Raw genomic sequence first — 25,372 nt, 5'->3', positions numbered from 1 at the left:
ATTATAAACACACTGAATGAACACGGTTTTAATTTTCCTTGCAAACATCCTCAATCCTTGCTTCATTCCTACGGAGTGACGAAATAATAATAATAATAATAATAATAATAATAATAATCTTTATTTGCCCAGAAGACACTGACACAGTGTAATAGATACATCAGATAAGTGTATAGGACACGTCATATGTACATATAGATGTTAAGCAATGATGAAATTCAGAAAAGCATGACATAATAATAATTTTTTGCATTAAATATATTCCATATTCAGTATGGTTATTTTTTCTCCATGAATTCCATTACAGAATAAAACTGTTCTTTCCTTAAAAATGATATTAATTTCTTTTTGAACAGGACTGGATCCTTTACGTACTTAAAATCGTAAGGGAGCCTGTTCAGTGCAAGGAGGCCCATTGATTTAGGCCCCAGGGATGTATTTAAAGTCCTGCAATAAGTTTGATGCAGGTCTCTGCAGGCTCTGGTTTGGTGACAATGAACGTTGTCATTTGTCATATAATTGGATATATTACTTTTAGCGAAAATGCATACGACATAAATGTAAATACATGGAACAGTCAGAATATTTAACCTTTTGAAGAAGGAAAGACAAGGTGCATTGTAGGGAGCATTGCATATTAATCGTATTAAACATTTTTGAGCTTTAAAAATTGAATCAGAATGAGGGGAAGAACCCCAGAACAGAATACTATAGATAATTAAAGAATAAAATTCTCCGTAATAAATTGAAAGTAAGATATCAAGGCTTACAGATTTCCTAATACTTCTAATAAGAAAGCAAATGGAATTTAACCTGCTACGAAGATTGCATATGTGTTCATCCCATGATACATTTTTATTTATAACAACTCCCAAAAACTTGGATCTAGAAATTTGGGGTACACACGTTCCCCCTAGGTCAATGGCCAATGAAGCAGGGGCTTTATTTTTATTAGAGAAGTATATGAGTCCAGACTTGTCAGGGTTGAGTTTCAGAGAATTTTGTGAACACCATTCACAAAGAAGTTCGGAAACTCTAGCTGCTGTCAAGGTCAAGTTGTTTAACGATGGTGCTGATACAATTACGTTAGTGTCATCAGCATATATAGTAAAATTGGCTCGGCTCCTGGAACTGACTGCAGAACTTTTGGTAAGTCATTAATGTAAAGTAAAAATAGGATAGGGTCCAAGACTGAGCCTTGGGGTACACCTAATGTAACTTCTTTACTAGGAGAAGTAAAATTAGTACCGTTCTTTAACAAAATAACCTGTTGGTGCCTTGCGCTGAGGTAAGATTTGATCCAGTTATAAGGGATACCTCTGATGCCATAGTGTCCTAATTTGGACAAGAGTAACTGATGATTAACTAGGTCAAAAGCCTTGGAAAAATCGAAGAATAGTCCCAAGGTTTCAATTCTATTATCAAGATTTGAAAGTATTAGGTTTACGAGGTGATAGGTGGCTGTAGATGTAGATCTGCATTTCCTAAAACCATTCTGTGAGCCAGACAAGAGATTAAAAGATTCAAGAAATGATGTAAGTCGATTATGGAAGACCTTTTCAAATAGTTTCCCTATCTGGTTTAATAAAGATATTGGACGGTAAGAATTCATATCCTGCTCACTACCTTTCCCTTTATAAAGTGGTACAACTTTGGCAATTTTAATGGCATCAGGAAAAACACCAAGTTGTAGGGATTTATTAATTAGGAAGAGTATCTGTTCCTTGATAGAATTAATTGATTTTTTTATCACAATCCCTGGGATACCATCTGTACCAGGACTACTTTTGTTAGGGAAGTTTTTAATGATGTTCATCAGTTCCAGTTCAGTACAAGGAAGCAGGTACAATGAATTAGACAGGCTTGGGATTAGAGGATAATTAACAGGAATTGGAGTATTTGTAGTAGTCTGGTGGGACAAGTAGAAGTCATTTAAGTTGGATGCCATTTGAGAGTAATCAGAAATAACATTACCGGTGGAGTCCTGTAATTTGAAATCATGATGATTATTGATAGAACACTTAGCTTCCTTTATAATCTTGCAAATTTCTTTAGATTTGTTATCGGCATTGAGAATTCTACAGTTGTTAAATGTTTTTTTAGCCAGTTGTAACTTTTGACGGTACGTTTTTTTCAGTGTTCTATACTCCAAGCAGTCTATCGAGTTACATTTATTTTTATAAGAGATAGCTAACTCCTTCATTTTTTTCGAGAGGCATCGTATTTCATCGGTGACCCAATGGTTTCTAGTATTTAAGGACAAGTTTCTAGTTTTGTGGGAGACCAATGGAAAACAAATGTGAAAGTAATATTGATATGAAGAATAAAAATACTCAAATGAGTCATTGTAGGATCTGAGTTGGTATAAATCAGACCAATCATGGGACTTCAACATATAATTGAAGATAATAAAGTTTTGCTCTGTAAACTGCCTTTTATAAATTTTTTTGCAGTGACTAGGAGAAGAAATTAAAATCTTGCATAGAAGAGGATAGTGATCTGATATGTGGGATTTGATTACTTCAGTATTTACTTTTCCCAAATCAATGTTTGTTAAGATATTATCTATAATAGTAGAGGAAAGGCCGTTTACCCTAGTGGGTTCGGTATTAGTAACACAAATGTTGAAAGAGGTGAGGATATCTAAGAATTCCTGTTTGGCTTTGGAATTACTTGCGAAATCACAATTAAAGTCCCCAGTTATAATTAAATTAGGTTTTGGTATAGCATCATGAATTAGCTCTAATAGTTTAGCAAGTTTGTTAAGAAAAACACTAAAATCACTCGAGGGAGAACGATAGATAGATAATAAATGATATGCGACATTATTTACACTGAGACCCACGACACAGGACTCGAAGGACAACTCTTCATTGAGAAAATCCTGTGAGAAACAGGTCGGGAAAAGGCGCACACACTGTGAAACTAGAACCAATACACCTCCATTTCTATGCTTTGAACGGCAAAATACATCGGCGATGGAATATCCAGGTAGATTTAAAAATTTCAAATCACTTAATTTCAACCAGTGTTCATTAATACAAAGGACATGAGGTTTATATTCACTCATCAGGACCTCAAGATCCAGCAACTTGTTACTAAGACATTGAATGTTAATGTGAAGGACCTTGAGGTACTTCGCTACCCTGTCGATGTTGTCGGGCGTGTCTTCCAAAAAGAATAATTTCCGACGTGCACATATTTGGGCCAAAATGAAGGCTTTATGAGGGTTTCCCGTAGCTCACTATTCACTGAAATGCGGAAGGAGGCATGGTTGCCGCGGGTCACTTCGAGCTTGACAACTTCCATGACCGATGAAGTATCCAGATCAGGAATTTCCTCTCGAACATATTCCTGAATAGCTTCCACAGTTGTGCTGGAGTTGAGATTCCATACATGAAGATGCGATCGTCGTGGAATACCTGCGAGGGAGCACATCTTCTCCGACGATCCTATCGCCAGAGGAGTACGGCGTCTTCGTTTATTGGTCGCAGGGATGAATCCATCATCAGATGCATTAAGGGGATGACGAGGTTTAAGAGTCATAACAGATTCAGGTTCAGGGGAGTCACACAATTCGACATTGCGGGCACTTTGGGCAGATTTGCTCAAAGTGGCAGTAGTGAATGTATCACATTTCTCGGAAACGGTACATATTTGCTCTGGGGCTCTTTCTTTAGAGATCGCAGTCTTAGATTGACGCGTGACTGGTTTCTCGTACTTGGGAGTAAGAATTTTTGGTTGAACTGGTTCCACAGCTGCTTTCACAACATTTGCGAACAAAGGGTTTTCCTTCTGTTTGTCCTGAGTCAATTCACGGACACTTTTAAGGTTGTTTACGTCGTGCTTGATAGCTTCTAGGTCGGCCGCTATCTTAGCGATCGAGAACTTGTTAGTACGGCATGAAAAACATCTCCAGAAAATATCCCGGCAGCTTGCTAGCGCTTTACATGCTATCTCGTCTAAGCCGGAGCATTTATAATGAAAAAGAAGTGGACAGAGTTCACAAGTAATAAACTTTTCGCCTAGATTCAAGGAATTATTGCAGCCACTACAGGCTCGTACGATATTACTGGCCGCCATGATACATCCGGGTCCAATTGTACTCTACGAAACGAAAAGGCAACAACGAACACCGAGTTGAATGAGCGTAAAAGTATTATTTTTTTCCATTTCATTTCGAGTGTTAACGAAAACCTTTGCAAAATTACTTCGTTAGTGAGACACGAGATGGAGCTCTAAGTCTTAATGCGTTCATTTTGCGGCAATCCGACCCAATAACCTCGAGAAACTAATGTTTGGCGAAATTCAGTCAATTCTTCACGAAAAAGGAGTGGTGCCAGGGGCAATAAAACGTGATTCTTTGGCGGGCGCTCACAGAAAATGCAGGGCCACTTCCGTAACTTTGGAAGAAGCATGTGAGTTTGTGTCCCTAGCAAAAACAGCGGAGAGCTCGGAAGACAAATTTCATCGAATCATAAAACGGGGGGGGCGGAGTGGGAGTCGCAGGGTGGGTGAGTAAGGAGAGGGTGGGGGTGTGTGATGACCTCGCATCGCACCCTGGCACATAACTCTCCAAGCCAATCCGCTCCCAGGGCCTCATTCCGTTCCTGGAACGAGGAGGAGAATTTCCACGCGGGAGCGTTGCTTTGTGTTTCTCAAAAGCTTAAAACCGAAAAACCCTTAAGTTAAGATACGGTGATGGATTCAACCGAGAGCGATGAAGAAATGAAATATACCTTCACTGAAAATGTACATGATCCCATATTATTGTAAATATTATCCAATTAACAGTATTCTTAGGGCCAAATTGTTTCCATTGAAACCAAGAATTAAGCATTGTCACACTTCCCTAAGCCACGCTCAAAACAATGGCAAACATCCTTATTGTCACACACTACAATAAAATCCTTTTTCGATTCCGCATTCGTGGAAGCATTGATTTTAAGTAATTATTACTAAAATACCAACGAAGATATCTGGATCATATTTATTCTACATAATAGTTAATCCTTAAGCGAGATAATATTGTAAATTATGGCTATTGATGCTGATTTCTCTTGTCTCAGGAAGCCGTAGATTGAAGTGGCTCGCAGTATGGAGAAGATAAGAGGTTCGCAATGCAATTAAGTTCCTTCATTAGAAAGCTTAACAGTGCCTGGAAAATCCACGATGAAATGATGGTTGTTCATGTAAATGATAGCCAGTCGTATGACACAGTTTTGAGATGTAAAAGGAATTTAAAAACTGGCCACATGTCCCTCACAGACGATACAAGAAGTGGAAGACCGTCACTCACCGACGATGCTGCCAAGGTGAAGAAAGTGGAGGACTTCATCCTCATTGAAGGGATCATGAAGGAGACTGATATTATTTAAATCAATGTGTGGCAATTATTTACGAAGAATTGCACACGCCAAAGGTGACAGCAGGCTGGTTTCCACGACTACCGACTCCTTTTCAGAATGAGGGTAAAAAGAAACTTAACACTGCCGCAATAAAGAGTTGGCTTCCACCCCCTTTTCAGAAGCTAACACGGTACGACCTGAAATTGCGACCACGGCGCCATCATCAAAGAAAGCGATAAAACTTTGAAATATTCCCATTCTCCCTATCCCTCCCCAAACGACTTTTTCTTAAACCCACAACTAACAAAATCATTGCGGGGTTGGAGATTTGACAACAAACATGACGACATTCTCAAGATGGAAGAATGATTTTCGACGCTAGGAGAAATGAATGATTCTGGATGGTGACTATGCAGAGCAAGTCTTGAGAATAATATAAAAAAACCATAAACACAGTAATCAACCCGAAGGGTGGTTGGGGAGGTGATGGTAGAGTTCACCCAGTACGAAGCCCTATACGGCGTGTGAAAATTCACACATCAGGGTAGGGGCCAGTTCCTTTCCCTGTACCGGTTATGGTTTCCCAGGAGGATCTGGTACCCGAAAAATTACATAGGGTGGAGGGTAGTTGAGTGGAGCTGCAGGTGCCCAGAGTGCCTTACCCGGGAATCGAACCCGGGCCCCTCCGGTCAGTAGTCCAACGCTCTACCCACTGGACTACCGCTGGCTACTATATATATATATATAATTTTAATATATAATATATATAATTTTAATTGTTTCTATTGCAGTACATAGGTTATATCTTGATAATTTTTTGGTAATAATTAAAAGTTCACGATACACCTTCGTACTTCCTCCCTTCATTCACCCCTGCCAACATGCCACATATAATATATGTTTAAAAAAATAAGACTGATAATAAGCAGTATTCTAACGGACTAGGGTAGGTTTTTGATAAACCTTAGCACTACAAAAACCTGTACTCTCTAAACCCACTCATAATATCATAATTATTTCCTCTTTAAAAAACCATTCTTTAGCTAAGGTTTTCCTTCTTTTAAAGCTCTTATTGCTTTGAAATATTCGTCATAAACAATTCCAAGGAAGCTGACCAGTTCTTCAACTTAGAAATAATATTTATCTCGGACTTCCTTTTCCTTGAGTTACTTCAAAGCCCTCTTTCTATTTGATAATTGATCCTGATTCAAAAAATGTAAAAAAAGGGTGATGTTACCACCTCAGCAATGACTGCAATATGCCAACCATCTTGTTAATGGGATCCCTAACCTAAGGCAAGCTAAGAGGAAATAGCTGCCCGTATTAGTCTTACAGACACGAATAAGCAGGAATATGGATGTCAGGAAATTCCATTCCTGAAACACGCCATATTGGAGTTTTGTGTTCTTCTGGGAATGCTATTAAATTTGGATTTGTTGTCATGGATGAAATAGGGAAGAACTGCGGCGGCCCAATCAATAAGGTTTTGCGAACCCAATAATAGCCAATTCCAAATCCACTGTTTCGCAAGCTAGATCCAACAATGTGAAATCTTTCCACTTTCTTGAACTCATTGTTATGCATAGCGTTGTTGTGTGCGGAGTGCACTGGAGAATAAGGTAATATACCAATAGTAATGACTCCTATATTCAGTAATATTGAACTAATAACCAAGAGAGAGAAAAGAGCCGTTCCTGAAATGTGACATATTGGATTTTAGATTTATCGCCTTTTTTTTATTTTCTCCCTTTTATAAATGAAGTGAGTTGCTGTGGGCAAACATACCTGTCGCGACCTGCCTCTACGTAACATGAAAAAACTGACCGAGATTTCCACCCTAATAAAGACCAAATATCTACCGTCATAATTTCCCCCTAAGGGATTACCAAAAGTATTTTGGCCTCTTGAATAAATCAGAGACATTAGTTTTTCGTGTGAATATTAATTTATTCCATAGGTGAAATATATAAAATTAAGTAAATAGGAGTTGTAACCAGGCGATTCTTTCTCATCTTCCAAACATAAAAATATAAAAACAACATGCTAAGTAAATTGGAGTTGTAATAAGTAACCTGACGCTTCTTTCTCATCTTCCAAATATAAAAACAACATGCCATTTTCGACCACCTGGACCACTTCATCACCACTTTTTCAGTTCGGTTTTACTACGACTCGTTCAGCAGCGCTGTCAGCGCCAACCTCGGTTTACGTTCAAGGTTCTCCCCGACCTCTATGGGACGATCACGTTATATTTCCATAATCGATTTGTCGCACCCTTCTGCTATGTCATCCGCGACCCTCGATTCAGCTCTTACAGCTTCCTTGGCAACAGCTCTTGAGGACGATAGTGTTCGCCAATATCCACAGCAATCTCAATGGCTCTACCACGCAGATGAAGCGAACTATTAAAGAACACCGCTTGTTCGCAATAAATAAATCGGAGTAGACGCGAGTTTTTTTTAATGAAACGAGACGTGGGAATCATTCTGTTTGTTTGGAAACAAAGAAATTATGCCAACTGCTTGGCTCCATCCAGCACAAATTGACAGAAATGATTCGGTAACCGAATTGCGCCGGCATTCAAAACAGAAAAAATTTATCACCCAGCAGGTAACTCGAACCGTGAAATCGTCCCTGGAAAACCAGATTTTTTTTATCCTTCTGGGTGTTGGGGAGGTGAGTTTAACAAAAAAAACGGCTGTACTTTAAAAATACACACCCATGGAAAGACCCAGGGCACCTTCCAGAACTCGACCCCGCGATCCCTAGGAATGAATAAGGATAAGAAAGTGGAAAAAAACATACGAAGCGAGAGAAGGGTTAAGAGAGACGGGAGCGTGCGTTTACGGGGCAAGTGGGAGGAGAAACTTAAGGGACGATGGAGCCACCGGAAGTGACGTCGGGATAGACGCAGGAGTGGGGGGCTAGGGAAAGGAGGAGGGGGTGAGGGGGTTGGAAGGGATGGGCACTGGACCTCGAAAGGCCATGTCCCACCCTTTAGTCCTTCCTTCATGGGTTCCTCTCTCTCTCTCTCTCTCTCTCTCTCTCTCTCCTGAGTTATGGATCCAATCCAATTCGGTCGAACCCTTATCAGTCCCCGTCTGCCCACCTCCAAGCCATCCCTCCACCCCCGTTTAAACACTCCCTCCCCCTCCCTATTCCTCCCACCCCCGACGCACACTCAACCCATTTCACACCACACACACCTTCGGACGCAAGCTCCCGATCCATACATTACCTCTCGCACCGCTCCTATCCAATCCTCACCGAGCCTACACCTATTCCTCTCCGCCAAAACTCCCCATTCTATCCCACCCTCCCTCCCTCCATCTCTCCCTCCCTATTCTACAGTCCAAACCGCCGATTTCGAAGCCCATGTACCAATTCAACCCCCCGTTCAAAGCCCTTTAAAATCGCCAATCTCTTAACCCGACGCCACACCCAACTCACCACACCACCCACTTCGTCTTCTCTTTTTCTCTGCCGTGCGTAAAAAAACTTACCCCCCAAAACCCCTAAAAATTAAAAAAAAAAACCATGGGAACCTAATTATACCCTCCACCAACCCTTTGGAAACTATTTTCGCCAAAGAGAAAAAAAAACCCCAAGCACAGCCTCTTCCCTTTCAAGGCAACATGTCGAGAAACGATTTTAATAACAAAAGAGGAGTTGAGAGAAAGAGGAAAAAAAACCAATTCTCTTCCGTCCACTCACGGGACAAAGGAAACGTAAATTCGAAGAGGGTGAAGAGAGATGAAAGAGGGAGGGAGAGAGAAAACAAAAATCCTCTCAAGGGTGCCGACATTAACTCCCGTTGATTTACAGCGGGGATTCCCCTTTTTTTCCATTCGGTAGGGATCGAGAAGGGTTTTGGGCCGGGAGGGGGGAGAGGCGGGTCGAGGGGGAAATCAAACGTTTTTTTTCCACCAAAAAAATTCCCCCCCCCCGCGATCCAGAAGTGGAGGATTATTTTTTACGTAAATATTTTTTCCACTCATTTCGAGCCCGTTAAGTAGGTAGGACTGATAGGATTCCGCAGGGGTGATAACAAAAATAGACACACGAGGGGATGGAGGTGAAGAGGGAGTTGGGGTGGAAGAGAATGAAATGAGGGTAGTAGGAGTAAAAGATGGCAGTCATACTCGGCAGGAATGGGGATGGGGATTTTTAGGAAATATGTGCACCCTGCCTTCATATTCCCAAGGAAAGGAGGATGGTAATATTATCCCTACCAGCCAATCCCCCTCCCCTTCCTCCCACTGGTTCTCCAAATCCTACCTTAGCGGTGATGGGATTTTGCCGCTGCATTCTTCGTTATGAAGACCATCCATGATAAATACATGTATGGTCCATAATATAATAATGTGCGGACATAAGTGTGTGTGCGTGTGTGTGTGTATGTATATATATATATATATATATATATATATATATATATATATATATATATATATATATACATACATACACACATATATATACATGTATATGTATGTATATATATATATACTTAAATTTATTTATTTATTGTTATCAGTAAATTATCGGTTTAGATGGAATTATAGGTTTTCGATGGACACAGGCTACGAAACGGCACAGCAACGATTCCCTTGCCTCTGCAAGCAAATTACAATCTGACATCCGAGAATACAATAAGCCCCTCTGTAAATCCAAATATGAGTACCCTTGTACTCCCTTCCTGTTTTCATTCCGTCCAACATCCCTATCCTATTCCTACCCATTTCTCGCTTGCCTAAAATCCTCCCCTTTATCAATAGTCTTCAACATCTCATTGCCAATCAAAGTGCCCTAACATACTTATATCGATATTTGTGTGTATTATATATCTATATATATATATATATATATATATATATATATATATATATATATATATATTTATATACATGGTTATATATGTATATATATAAATTTACTTAAACGGTACATAAACACTCATAACAGACGACCACAGAATAATTGGGCTGGTGGAAAAGCCCTGATTCCAAGGGGAAACAAAATTCCAATTGAGCATAAATTAATTTATGGGCTTTATATGCGCCTGGTGGATCGGCAGACCACAACGGCAACTAAGAAAAACAAAATAAGGACACATCCCTGCAAGTTTCATGATCTGAAATACCCCGATAATTTGACCCAGAGATGACGCCCGGGAGGTAATTCACCTAATGTCAGAGGTTGGTTGGATAGAAAACAGGGGAATAAACATTGAGCAATCATGAAATGTCATAGGCCAAGGGACAGACATTATACTCGTATATTGACCAAAACCAACTGTCACAAATAAGATGGACTCGAAGAAGGTAGAAGGGTTAGGTTAGGGGAAGATAATGGGCGCGGGAATGCTGTAAATGAAGGAGGAAAAGAATAGACATTTTGGATAATATTAAGGGAGGAAGAAGACCTAGGGAATCAGTTATTGTAACGTATAGATTTTAGGAAAACCAAAGCAAAAAATCATTGTTTTTTTCGAAGCGCTAATACCCTCTTAACGTTAGCGTACCGATTAAGGTATTGAACGGTTTAGTAAAGAAAATGATCACCGAAAACTTCAAATTATCACCCAAGATTTTAGCACGCCACACTAAAACACGCTATTTTCTTAACAATACTAAAGATGAATCTCCAAGCAAAAAGCTTTCCTTCCCTTATAAACTTTTTCAATTAATTTTTTTTCAATGGATGCGGTATAATAGGCGGTGGGTGAGGGGGAATACGAGATCCTCCTCGTCCGAAAGCGGTGACTACGCATTAAGCTCAAACGCTTTTCCCAAACGATCAAGGGGGGACGGAGTACGGGGGATTGATTCACCCGAAACCGCGAATCCGCTGTTTCAAACCGGATCCCTAGTGGATCGGATCGAGTGGATGTCCTGCACGGGAAGTCGGTGGGTTGGGAAGGAAGAAAAATCTTTTCGTGGTGCGAAAACATTTTCTTGATCGCAGGGGTGAGTGAATAGTTTAGTTTATATATATATATATATATATATATATATATATATATATATATATATATATATATATATACACATTCAAACACGAAATCCCGCCAAACGGTGAACAAACACTCATTTATATCGAAACAGATATAAGGAAAAGGGATAGGAACACACATAAAGGACAAACACAGGAGAGGTGGGGAAGGCGGAATCAAGCAGTGCACGAGAGTGAAAAATATTTTTACTCTCGCGATCTGCTTGATTCCGCCTTCCCTACCTCTCCTGTGTTTGTCCTTTTTGTGTAATATATATATATATATATATATATATATATATATATATATATATATACATATATATATATATACATATAAATTTATCTCGTAGATACATATGTACTCTGCACCAAAAACTAACAATCCGCTTGGCCATGACGTAAAAAGCGATGAACGATCCAAACCATGAAGGTGGAAGGATGGAAATAGGAAGATTTAAACCGCATATAAGCACATTATTTAAAAATGCTACCCTCTATCATTCACACAATAATCCGGTGAACTATTTCGTTGTTTCTGTACTCCATAAGTTCAGCCTAACCGACAGTCAGGACTGTGAAAGACGTCAGAAAATACAATTTTCGTAAAAGATTCGTTCTCTTTCGCGAAAACTTGTCTTTGCTCCAGAACAAAGTGTCACAAGATCTTGAAATCCGCTGGACAAATTGAAATTCATATCTCAACGCTTAATTCGCTGCCACCGAGAAGGAAGTGCAATACACATTCCTAACATTAGTACACGGGAAAAAAATGATTTTTAATCGAGTTAATTATAAAACGAGGTCTGAGAAGAAGTAAAAGGCGAGGTGAGGTTACAGTAGAGGTGGTTGAAGTGTACTTAATGGATTCGCTCGAGGGGTATCTCTTCTTTCGCTGAGGGGGGGGGGGGGTAGGAAGGAGGAAAGGGAGGGTTAGTGGGAAGAGTTAAGAGGCAGGCCCTACGGAAGATTCCATTCGGGTACTTCCCCACAGCCCAGAGTAATTCCTTCCCCGGGAAATTCCTTTAATTGGCTCCGTTCAAACGAGGAGTGAGACAACGGTTAATTGACTTCCCGAGCCAGGATCGAGTTCCCCCGATGGAAATGCACGCGTTTTATTTCGCCCCCACCCCCCTACCTATCTTAAGAATACGCACGGCTAAGTCACATTCCCTTGCGATTTTAGTGGCGAACTACATGCAAGAGACCTCAAGAGGGAAGAAATGAAATAGATTTAGATCTCATTCAGACGAGACTTTTTAGACGAAGTTTACGGCTTCGTAAATTTGCCTACCTGCCAACCCGGTTCCAACGGGTTAAACAAGGTCTGCAATTCACCCACCCACTTCCCCCCTGGAAGTATGATGGGCTGGTCCAGAATTTTAGCGAAATTAATGTTCAAGCCTAGTTTGAGTTCACTAAAAATTTTCCTTTATATATGTATATATATACATATATATATACAAACACACACACACACACACATATATATATATATATATATATATATATCTCCATAATGTCAATCTTGGATTGGCAGTTGGATGTTGAAGACTGTAATAGAGGGGAAAGTGTTAGGCAAACGAGGAAAGGGAAGAAACAGGATGGGGATGTTGGACGGGATGAAGGAAGGAGGAAGAAGGTACTCAGAGATGAAGAGGGACCTGATGTAGAGTAAGATGCGGGATTTTGTGTTTTGTTAGGAGTAATAAAATATTTATTTGGCATTGTGTACATCCAAAAAACCTACCCGTTAAATTACCTGAATAAAGATGATATACAAATTATACATATATATATATATATATATATATATATATATATATATATAATGTGTATCACCATAGCACTAGCAAACAAAAATGGAAACACAGAACCACATAAAAGAAAAGAAACTCCCACATTTTCGCATTTTCAGTGGTCAAGCCACCTTTCTCAAGGGGGAGGAATATATATAGGGTCGCACCCAAAAGTGGTAGGACTGATTTTCTCTGGCGCGAACGGAGCGGTAAAGGGGGATCTGCCTGGCAGGTTAAGGTGGAGGGGGCTCTTAGCAACAGACCGACACCAACCTCAGTCGCCTGCGAGCTGTCGTTGAGTGAGGACACCGTTTTTAGTGAAGCAAGTTTTTTGTCCGCGTCGAAAAACAAAATGAATCTGAATTTAGAGCAACGTTATTCCGTGAAGTTTTGTGCGAAACTCGGGAAGACGGCAACTGAGACCCTCGATATGATCAAGCAGGCTTATGGGGACACTGCCTTAAGCCGTTCCACAGTATTTGAGTGGCACAAGTTGTTTAAATAGGGTAGGGAGCTCGTTGAAGACGACCATCGCTCCGGACGGCCGTCGACGGCAAGAACCGACACGAATGTGGACAGAGTGAGGACACTGCTGAACACAGACCGACGCTTAACCAGCGAAGAAATTGCAGACCAGTTGGGTCTGTCTGCATCCAACGTCCAACGCATTATTTCACAGGATTTGGCCATGCGCAATGTGTGCACCAAGACGGTGCCGAAAATTCTGCCATGGCGCGCTCGTCGTCAGACAGCTCCTGGCCAAATACGACGTTGCCACGTTGCCTCACCCGCCCTATTCTCCCGATCTGGCGCCACCGGACTTCTTCTTCTTCCCACTGATTAAAAGACAGCTCAAGGGAGAACGTTTTGACTGGCAAAAGGCCGTTCAAGAGGCTTCGACGTGGGTCATCGACGGCATCCCCAAAGAAAATTTCCAGCGTGCGTACAGGGAATGGGAGCAACGTTATACTAAGTGTGTAGCAGCTCAAGGAAGTACTTTGAAGATTATTAAGTCGATGTAAGTATATCGTCAATAAAATTCTTGTAAAAAAAATCAGTCCTACCACTTTTGGGTGTGACCCTGTATATATAGAGAGAGTCTCGCTTGAAGAAGGTCTCGGAGAGGGCCGAAAGCTCGAACAATTTACCGTGTGAGTGTCCTTTTAAATGTTGCTATTCTATTTGTGTTCTATTGTGCCGTCCCATTATTACACACATATATAAAGTTGAAGACTGCGATATAGGGGAGAACGTTATGCAAACGAGGAAGGAGTAGACATGCACGTAGGGACGGAAAAAAGGCAGGAAGGAAGAACACGGATTTGCAGGTAGTGGGTTCATTGTCGTGAAGGATGTCGAATTTCATTTCAAATGGTGTTCCTATATGTTTCATGCATGATCGCTGCTTTCTTCAGTTCTTCTTTCATTCGACTTGTCTTCATGCCGTTCCAAAAAGTCAACTACTCCCTTCCCTCCGATTCCCCGACTATGAGGGTGACTGGAAATCTAGAAAGTCCTATTTTGCCTTTTATTTCCCCACCTATTCAAAAGGAAAAAAATACTCGCGGAGCAGCAGGGGGAATATGGAAGGATAATTAAGATGAGCGCGTTATTAAAGAAATGAAGGAGAATGATAAGGAATGGGAAATATTTTCCCTCCCTTTGTCCTCCTCTTTGGAGAGGGAAAATGGTTCGAAGGGGTGAAGTGTGGGTGGGGAGAGGGGGAATCATTGCCGGTATTGCTCTAGAGACGAGGAAGATTATGGAAGGCAAACAAAGAAATGACCTCGAAGATCAGAAGGGTTGAAAATCAGAAAGGTTGAAGATCAGAAAATAATCTCCAAAGAATTCAGATTTCTCCCTTAGTAGTCATAAAAAAACTACATCTTTTTTTAGCCAACTAATACAACGGGGGGCACGATCGGACTCATAACTATGAAAATATATAGTGAAATCTACGAGAGAAAAAGAGAATCGCGACAGAGATGAGTGGGAGGTACCAAATTACATAGATATAAGGGTGGCGTTTGCAGACCCCTTCGTCAGCACAAAAAAAAGCGTTCTGTTAGCACGGTAGGATAGGAGTGGGGGTAAACAAGGCGGCAAACTACAATGACAGGGGAGAGAGCTAGATTTGTTGGGTGGATGCGGACGAGAGTAATCACTACAATAATGTTTCCGACATTGTCCGAAGAGGCGAAATTTGATAATGGGTCAAATTAAATTACGTTGTTGAGGCCAGGCGGATTGAGAACATTAGCCAAATTGTTGATATTTCTGCGTTCCTCAGCTGCCTTCTTGAGACGTCAAGAGGGAGGAAGTGAACTGAAACGGAAAAACAACTACTGAATTATGAGTATGGGCGTGTCTAAGGATTCTGGAACGGGAAAAATCGTGGAGAAAGCGTGATGCTAAAAAAAACTACGGACACTGGTGCACACTGCAGTAACTTTAAAACATTTTATGAGATGCGAGTTTAGATTTTTCCATGATTCCCTAAGAGACCGATGGTTCTATTGCAATTTAATCTTTAAAAAAATACTATCCTCTTTTTGCTGTTTATTTTTTTAAAATTACGATTCAGAAAAGATAAAGGGTATATTCGTCCTTGGCCCATCCAACCCTTTCCCCAAAAAAAGTTAAATTACGGAAATCCCCCTTAATGTATCATTATTATTATTATTATATTTTTATTCCTGCATCCCTTGGAATTTCTTTTGTTGAAGAGCACTTTCGGGAAAAAGAAAAAAAAAAGAATGAGATCTCGTTGAGACGAGTTTAGCCACCTATTATGTCCCAAAGCCCTCACCCTCCATCTCTCCAAAGCCGTGCTCCCACGTGGATGTGAAGGGGATGAGGGGCGATCATTATTATCACAGTCAATTTTTTTCCCCTCCTAGGTTTTTGACCGATAGGAATGGGAAAGGAGTGGGAGTGGAGTGTTGGAGATGATGGGGCCGGGTCGTAATTGGCAACCACATGACTTACCATGCGTGCCAATCCTATTCGCCAGCGGGATAGAGGGAGCTAGAGAGATGGGGGTTGAACGAGGAGGGTTTGAAGGGGATGTGGATGGGTTCGGCAGTGGATTTAGTCTGAGTGGGGGCGGATTTTAAAGTGCCGCGAGACTCAGGCGAGCGTAGTCGCAGCAATCACCAACTGAATTGGTTTCGCTATTCAGAGGGGGGAAGAAGGAATAGTTCCAAACGTCTGTCGAGGGGATTTCGAACCATCATAGGGAGAGGGAGTGAAGAGGAGGGTAGGGATAGGAAGGGAGAGAGATAATCGTGGTGGGAATGTATGAAAGGGAAGAGGACTTTACGACTGCCATCCAAGATTGGGTGGCGAATTAGAACGGCGCAAAGCAGCGGAAGGGTCTGAATAGCGACTGAATAACAATCGCCGTCATTAACGTAATTATTTAAGACCAGGTGAAAAGCAGGAGGGGACGAGGGGGGGAATTATTTGAAAGAAGGTGAGGAGATATTGGAGGAGGGTGAGAGAGATAAGGGATTTAAAGAAGTTGTGGAGGGTGGGAGTTGGGGGTCGGGCGCAGAAGTGAGGTCAGGTGAAGATTATACATACACACACACACACACACACACATATATATATATATATATATATATATACATATATATTTTTATGTATATGTATGGGTATATATATATAGAAATATATATATATATATATATATATATATATATATATATATATATATATATATATATATATATATATATAGAGGGAGAGAGAGAGAGAGAATAAAAAAATGTATAGGCTTTTTTTCAAAGCCAATAAAAAAATGGGAACATGCATGAGAACTTTTTATTACTCGCACTACTAAAATAATAAGGAAATATGCGAGAGGGGAGAGTAAGAGGAGGGACCCAGATGAAAGAGCTGGTAAAATTCCAATCCAAAAGATTATGGGGAAAAAGAGCGAAATATCGTTAAATTAAATATCATGGATGAATGAATTGAAAACCTTCTTTTATCTTTAATCAGTAAAATCCCGTAATCGAAACTAATGGATATAACCAATAGAGAAGTCCTCCTGTCCCCTCTCCTCTCCCACCACCCTCACACGATGAAAGAGAATTTTGGCAGAGAAAATTCAAAGTTTGAAGGAGAAATCATTGGAAATAAAATCTAACGTCACAAGCAGCGTTCGAATTTCATTCATTCGTTTGATTGAACCCCGCTACGTCGAGGCACAACGTAAACATACCATCGCCCCTCTAAACCCATTCCTATTTAAAGGATTTGCTATTAAAAAAAAACACAAGAAAATATAACGAACCATATCCTCAATTTTTTTGGGCCATACCTCGGCTCGGTGTTCCACACACAAGTCGATTCATTATTGCTAGACCGGCGAATACACCAAATACATTTTTCGGCACAATAAATTACACGGATAAGTTTCCATTATCATCCGACTACTAGTAAAAGTTTCGGAGCAATATAAAAAAACCTCGAATTACACCAAACTGTCTCAAGAAAAATTGGATTCCAATAGAATGAACATTTCACAATTGGAATTTTTTTAAAAAATTGGAAATTTTATTTCCTAAATGAGAATACCCAACTGCGTGGCTACAGATGGTGACACTTACCTTTTTAAGAAGGAAACTGGGTTCCGCAGCACGATCACGGTGTAAATATTTCTGGAGAGGGAAGCTAAGTTACCGTCGACTCGACTGGAATACTTGCTGAACGCCTTTTCTAGTCTACCATTAGTCGTCCCGTGGTTCACTGCAATAACAAAACGATAAATAAGGCAATATTATACACCTATTTTAGCTATATGTCTATTCAGAGTATATTAGCAACCACAAGGTGATAAGACTCTCTATAATAGCGAGAGCTAAGTTAAACGTTCAAATTGCAGTAAATAAATTAGATTTGGTGGATAATTTTACTTATCTTAGGAGAGGTTTATACTAAAATAGTCTAATTAGTCGGGACAAAAAATAATTGAACTAGGCAAAGAAGCTTTCGCAATGAGGATGGAATTGATGACGGGGACTTTCAGTAAGGATGTTAAGAAAAGATTCGCCAGAACTTAGTTATAGAGAGCAGTTTCGTACGGTGTGGAAACATGGTCATCGAAGTTAGATAGCATGTATAGGCGTAGAATTGGAAGTTTTTGAAATACAGGTATAATTGTATTTAAACAGAATACAGAAAAATCTGTAGAGTTTTGAAGGAGGGTGTAAAAGGTGAAATTAACAGCCTGTTGGAAGTAAGAGGGGAGAGTACAGTATTTTCGCAAAGCTGAGAAATAAAATTCAATTCAAGTTCAATAAAAAATTTTGATTTATTTATTTTAGCCAACTGAAGACTTTTTCGAATGAGGAAAAGGCAAAAATGAGGAAAAGGCAAAAATGCAGAAAGTAAAAGAAACGAGGAAGTGCTAGGCATGGTGGTGGAGGAGGGAGGATTGCTGGGAAGAGTCCAAAGGAGGTAGGGGAAATATAGATGCAGAGCGTTTTGATTGGTGATGCGATTTTGAAGGATGTGCCTCTGAGGGGAGAACGTCAGAGAGAAAGGGGTAGGAATGGGATATCAATGATGGATAAAGAGAAGGGAGAAAGGAAGTATTCGGAATTGAAGAGGTGTCTATTTTAAAGTTGGATGACAGGCTGTTTTGTTGGAAGGATATTATCACTGTACCCTCTTGTGGCCTGTTTCCATCCAAAACCTACTTTGACCTGCTATTTTAAAGTTGGATGACAGGCTGTTTTGTTAGGAGAAGCAAGGGAATTATCGTTTTACCCTCGTGTACCCTGTGTCCATCCAAAACATACCTTGACCGGTAGAATACCAATTGTCATTGCAAATTACCATTCATGTCCAGAGTTGTTCGAATAATGAAAAAAATATATTAAAAACATATGCGTTTCAAATCAATAGATTCTTCCAACAATTCGTTTTGTTCGTGAATTGCAGCTGTTCTCCCGAACAAAACCCTTACGTTGAATTGCTTCGCAGCATCTCCCAGATGTATTCATGGCAACAATGCGAAGTTCTATGGCTTCAAGATAAAAAAAAATATCAAGATCGCGTCTTTCATGGAGGGTATTTTCCACATCCTTTTCATTTAATAACATTAATAAGTTAACCTATTACTGATTTGATTGTAGTTTTTTTCATTTCCATCCATTGATACCGCACAAACCCTTATGGGACTCAAGGGAAACAAGATGGAGTGTTTAAGGAACGACATTTCATATACCTACACACTAAGATCAATGCTAAGAAACACAACTATATTTCTTGTCAGTTTTTTCTTAAATAAAAAAACTTGACAGGAAATATATAACGTCCAAAAGCAATAATTTACGTACATTTGGGAGAAAAAAATCGACAGAGGACACGAGGAACAAGATGTCCTTCCCAAAAAAAGTAAAAACTTCGCTGATAACACGAAAAGGGGTTTAAGGAGTAAGAGAACCCAAGAATAGTCGATACCAATTCCCCAAAAAACGCCAGTCTACGGACCGTAGGAACGAAATAAGCGAAATAAGAAGAATAAAAAAAGATAATAATGAAGTATGCCGATAAATTTTCTCGATGAAGGAAACGAACGGAAACAAACAAAAACAGAAATTTCGAAGATGTCCCCTATAAGAAGAAAAAAAATACAGGAAGACATATTACTTTTAAAATATTTCTTTTAACAAAAAACCCAAGGAAACCTTAAGGGGACCAATGGATAGTGTTTGTGTGAGGGTGGAGGAGGGGAAGAAATATCAGTATTCCTTAGATAACGAACAAGTAAAAAAAAGAAACCCGAAGACGTTCGCGACAGCATAAATTTTTGTCGTCATAGTGGAGAAAGGGCTGAGAGAGATGGAGGAATACATCATAATGATGGGGAAGGGTGTATGGCATAAATCAAAGGGACAAGAATACGGACTAGGGACAACCCTCGAGATAAAACTCGTAAAGGGAATAAGGAGGGGAGATAGAAAGGAAGCACACGCGTGAAAAGAGGAGAACCGTACCCTTTACAAACAAAAAGGACACAAAAAAACATGTTAAAGTTTCCTCCGGAAAAAGGACCACGGGACAACGACAGGAAGAAACTTACGAAGAAATAAACGTGAGTGGAGATACCCTCGAAAAGGGAACAATGGGAAGGGTGGGAGAAAATTCAGGAGGAGAGATCAGTTGGGAGTGGGGACTAAAATGGAGAGATAGGGAAACATTTCAATGCACTTAGCCTCAGGTAATATATTTCTTTTTTTATAGTCTCTTTGCTTGTAGACTTGCGAATGATCAAGTAAGGGTCAGAAAGGTCAGCTAATCTACAATCATCACTAGGAAAACTGCAGATTCAATATGATCAAGGGCATTGGATCAACAGAATTTCAATTTAATATTCATTTTTCTGAAAACCCTCAATTCTTCACTACTCAATATTGATCCCCTTACCCTCTAAAAGGTTCTCTGTTTCATGTCCTTATTAATTTGTCCGTAGGTCTCTCCTCTTTCTTTTACTGGATCTTCTAATAATTTTCCTTTTCATTATATGCCCCTAACTAATCCACTGTGCCTCAAGAGGTGTCCAAGTCATCTAGTTCTTCTATATTTTTTAACCCATATGGTCCTCTTTTTTTCCACGCGTGTCCATTTGATCTTCAGCATCCTCCACTCCAGCATCAAGTTTCAAAGGCTTTGTCTTTGCTTCACTGTTCCCCCTTTTCCGACGTTCCAGGTTTCTGATATTCCAAGAGTGACATGCGCCATACGAACGTTTTTGCGAACTGCTTCCTTGCTTTCAACCTTAGGTTATTTGAGCATAGCAGTTGCCTCTTCTTCATGAACGCCTTCACATCTAAAAAATATTCTTCGCTTGATGTCATTCGAACTTCTTCCATCCCAAGTTATACTAGTACACAGCAAAATTGAAGGATTTCATTTGGTCGAGTTTCACACCTCGAATTATGATATCTGTCTTCAGCCTCTATCTTCCACATAAACGGATTTTTGTTTTCTTCTAGCTGATACATAATTCTCCCAAAGTGTTTGATCCACGGCATTTAACAGTGGCTTGCTGGTCCTCTTACGTTTCTACAACTACTACGATATCGACCGCAAACCGGAGGGTGTTAATTCCTTCACCATTCCTCTTTACATGTCCAATCATTGTCCTTTTTTTAATGCACTTCTAGATACACGTGCAATAGATCTGGCGAGATGTTGTATCCATGTCTTTTTCCCACCAATTTTGGCTTGTATCATTCCTTCCGTATTTTATTTGAATGGTTGCTATCAGACTCTTATAGAGGTGATAGATTATTCTTCTACATCTACTTCTACATAATGCACCGCAAATCGCCGCGGAGCGTGTGGCGGGGGATGCTAGGTCACCACCCATAAAACAGAATAAAACAGTATTCTGATGGGAGATAAATCGAAAAAAAGGAGAGAATTGGACGATATTGGCATTGGGAGCTTAAGGAGGAAGGAGATATGTGCGACGTCGGAAAATGCAATTAAAATGTAACTAAACAGGTTTTCTACCCCACGTATTTCACCCATTATCAGGCAGATTTCGCTTTCCGCGGGTGTTCTTGGGATTTTTTTCCTGGCGACAATGCGAGGATCGATCCCAGGGATGTAAAAATGGATGCACGATCTCGTATTACTACGGGACGGATCGGAAGGGGTGACGGCGAAGGAGAGTAGATCTTAAACCGGTGATCGCCGAGGGGCGTGGCGGGTAAGGGACGTAAGTTTTCGTCGGAGAGTTCAGGAGGACACTCGAGAGAGAGAGAGAGAACGTCCCGAGAAAAAAGACCAGCGGCGGCAGACGTGACGTGACCCGTGGACGGATGGAGATTGGAATACACTGATGACCCACTCCATAGAGTGTGCACCTTAGAAGGAAAAATAAACTCTTCTGAAGCCTTGGAAAACATCTCACCTCACAAACACCTCCCTATTAATGTGGACGTAATTCCCCCTTAGAAACATTGATACTATCGAGCAGCTATGCCCCGTGCGTCAATTGATGGCATTAGACAGTAATTGATATCGTGGTGTATAGCAATAGACTTAAATTGGGCACTTTTGTAGTCAAAATGGTTTATTAGGCACTTAAACGTTCTACTAAATTTCGACATCCCAATTGTTACTGCCCATGCTTAATGTTCAACTACATATCATGTGTCTTCAGCTAGACCTAACGCATCTATTTATCTACAGCTCAACCTATCATATCGATACCGTGAGTAATTTTGTCCAACAATCTTGATCGATACTACATATATTAACAATGACGTATTTAATTCCTAAAAAATTTGGCGCTTTTAAGCATGGAGGAATTCAAGTGCTAAACGTAATTATTAATCGTCTTAACCATATATCTGTATCCATTCGACCGTGTTACACTTATTTCCTCTTCACTCATTCATATTTTTCTTTATTGTACATTCAAATGTGAGAATAAAAGCGAAGTGGTTAATTCTGTATTTATGGGAGGCATAAGGAATGGTGTGCACATACGGAATGCCGTGTCTGAAAAACGCCATGTTGTTATTATTGAATACTATGGCAGTTACTATTTTTGCCATGGATACAGCTAGGAGAAACTGGAACAAAATCAATAATTGTGTGTATAGAAAATAGCATTCCCGAAACACGCCATCTTATTTATTTGGAAAATTGTAACAGTTGGTATTATTGCAATTGATAAAAGTGAAAGATCTAGAATATATATATATATATATGTATATATATATATATATATATATATATATATATATATATATATATAGAGGCATGTTCAATGAAGAAAAAGCCCTTATTCCACCACTAGAAAGAAGAAAACGACTCGTAGAGGAAAATTGTATTGGAAAATAAACGAATTGTCAAGTTTAAAAATCCAAACTGGTACTTTTGACCATTTTTTTTAAGGTAATCTACCGGTTAAGGTAGGTTTTTGGATGGACACAAAAACCAAACAAATATTTTATTACTCCTAACAAAACACAAAATCCATCATCCTACTCTATATCAGGTCCCTCTTCATCTCTGAGTACTTTCTTCCTCCCTTCAACCCTTCCAACATCCCTATCCTGTTCCTTCCCTTTCCTCGTTTGCCCAATATTCTACCCCCTATCACAGTCTTCAACATCCCACTCCCGGTCAACACCCCCTTCATCCACTTTTCCTGCCTCCATAGGGTTGCTCCCAACAAACCCCTCTCTTCGCCCACCATACCAAGTACTTCCTCATTTGTTTTCTTCTCTGTCCATTTCACCTTCTCCATTCTTCTCCACACCCACATCTCAAAAGCCTCCAATCTACGTCTATCCTCCTGCTTCAATGACCACGTTTCCGCACCGGACATAGCTACGCTCCATATCAAAGTTTTTACGAGTCTTTTCTTAACATCCTTACTCAACGTCCCTCTCATCAACTCCCTCCTCCTTGTGAAAGCCTCTTTGCCCAGCGCAATTCTTCTCCTTACGTCCCTACTACTTTGACCGTGTTGGACTTTTGACCATTATTGTAATCATATTAATGACAATACATGGGAAAGTCCAGAAGTACCAGGCCTGACCAAGAGATGGTGGTAGTTGTTTTTTTTTCATTTTCATTGATTATCTTAAAAAAAGAAAAACTATCAACGGCGAGTATTATGCGAACTTATTGCAACGTTTGAGCAAAGAAATCACGCAAAAGCGACCATCGAGCGACTGGAAAAGGAACTCGGGGACGAGTTTGGATTGGAGGTCAGGCGATCTTCCATCCGACTCGTCACCGAGACCATTGAGGGTCACCGAAAGGCGACTGCGGTACTGGATTCCTTGAGGATCCAATACCACACTCAGCCCATCGAGAGAATTCCCGGGGTGAAGCTTTTCATCAAGGGCGTATCTCGGTGGGTCAGCGATGACAAGGTGACTGCGGCCCTTCAGTCACTTGGCTACGTCGTCAGAAGCCTTCGTCGCCTGACGGTCATGGAGGCTGGGAAACCGGTCCCCATTGATCGCCTCGTGGCGAATGTCGTGAGGACGCCGAGAGCAGTGCAGCCAAGGGACATCCGAAAGCTGCACTACTGCTTCGTCACGGTGGAACAGTGCCGTGGGGGAGGTGGCCCGTTGCGGTGCAATAACTGCATGCGCTTCGGGCACATTTCCCTTGCATGTCGCTGCGCCACCAGGTGCCTTCGGTGTGCTGGAGCCCATCGAGTGGAGGAGTGCTCCAGGGGGAGGACTGACGCAGCCATCTGCGCAAACTGCTGAGGTGACCACGCTGCTGTTGCTCGACGCTGTCCTGTGGTGATGGAGGCCTTCCGCCGCCACAAGGAAAACGGCGACGCGAAAAGAAAGGTTGCTCCGGCTGCTGGGAAGCCGGCGAAGAAACCTGTGCCGGCAAGGGCTGCAGCGAAGAAAGTGGAGGGGGGAAAATCCTTCGCCACGATCTTAAAAGGCCCTTCTCAGGACCAAATGGAGATAGACACGGCGACAAACGCCCGGTACCAGATCTCTTCCCCTCCCCCGAGCACAGAGAGGACCGAGGACTTGTCAACCTCGGCCCCGAAAGTCAAAGGGGAAGTCCTTCCGGGGACAATGGAGAAGGAGAGTACGGCAGAGGACCGGGGAACGTCGACGCCAGCAGGCGCCGCCAAGCCTGTGCCCTCTAAGTCTTCCAAAAAGAAGAAGAAGAACTCCCTTCTAGCTCCTGCGGAGAAGAAGGAGGAAGCTGCAGCGGAAAAGCCAGCCAAAACACCGCCGACCGACGCACCCCCGGACCAGGCAAGGACGGCCCTTGTCAGGACCAACGCTCCCCGTGACCCAGAGATTGCTTCCGCGGCTGTCGCTCCCGTCGCCTCCATTGCTCTGCAGGAGGACCAGGAGCTTTGGGTGACAGTTGCGACGATCTCCAAGACTCTGAGGCGGTACATCAGCAGCAAGCAAGGGCTCCTGCTCCTCTCACTCCTGGAGGAACTGGCGAGCGCAAGATCGGTTTCTTCACCCAGTCATGGGTAGAGACCCTCTAGTGCTCGTCCAGTGGAACGCCAACGGCATTCTTCGCCGTCGTGAAGAACTTCGGGCGTTCCTCCAGGACAAGAATGCTGCCGTTGCAGCCATCAATGAGACGCATCTCCGTCCGTCCGACGCATGGAGACTCCCCGGCTGGACCATCTTCAGGTCTGATCGGGAACTTCAGCGCCAGGGTGGTCGAACATCAGGAGGTGCGGCCATCCTC

The 25,372-nt window shown here is 41.2% G+C and overlaps 1 protein-coding gene across 1 annotated transcript in view; it reads right to left on the bottom strand.

Moving 5' to 3' along the window:
* The window catches only part of LOC139701085 (uncharacterized), a 434,732-nt gene extending 415,751 nt beyond the window's left edge, over window positions 1–18,981 (bottom strand). The window contains exons 1-2 of the mRNA XM_071599661.1: window positions 18,955–18,981; window positions 17,761–17,811 (exon numbers count right to left, since the gene is read on the bottom strand). Of these exons, the coding sequence (XP_071455762.1) occupies window positions 17,761–17,811; window positions 18,955–18,981 (78 nt within the window). The remainder of the gene's footprint in view (window positions 1–17,760; window positions 17,812–18,954) is intronic.
* Between the last annotated feature and the right edge of the window lie 6,391 nt (window positions 18,982–25,372).

This window comes from Hetaerina americana, unplaced genomic scaffold, assembly GCF_022747635.1.
Source record: "Hetaerina americana unplaced genomic scaffold, ioHetAmer1.1.p SCAF_11, whole genome shotgun sequence".
Classification (NCBI taxonomy): domain Eukaryota; kingdom Metazoa; phylum Arthropoda; class Insecta; order Odonata; family Calopterygidae; genus Hetaerina; species Hetaerina americana.
Note: the sequence above shows the minus strand (reverse complement) of the source record. Positions and strands in the feature narration are given on the sequence as shown.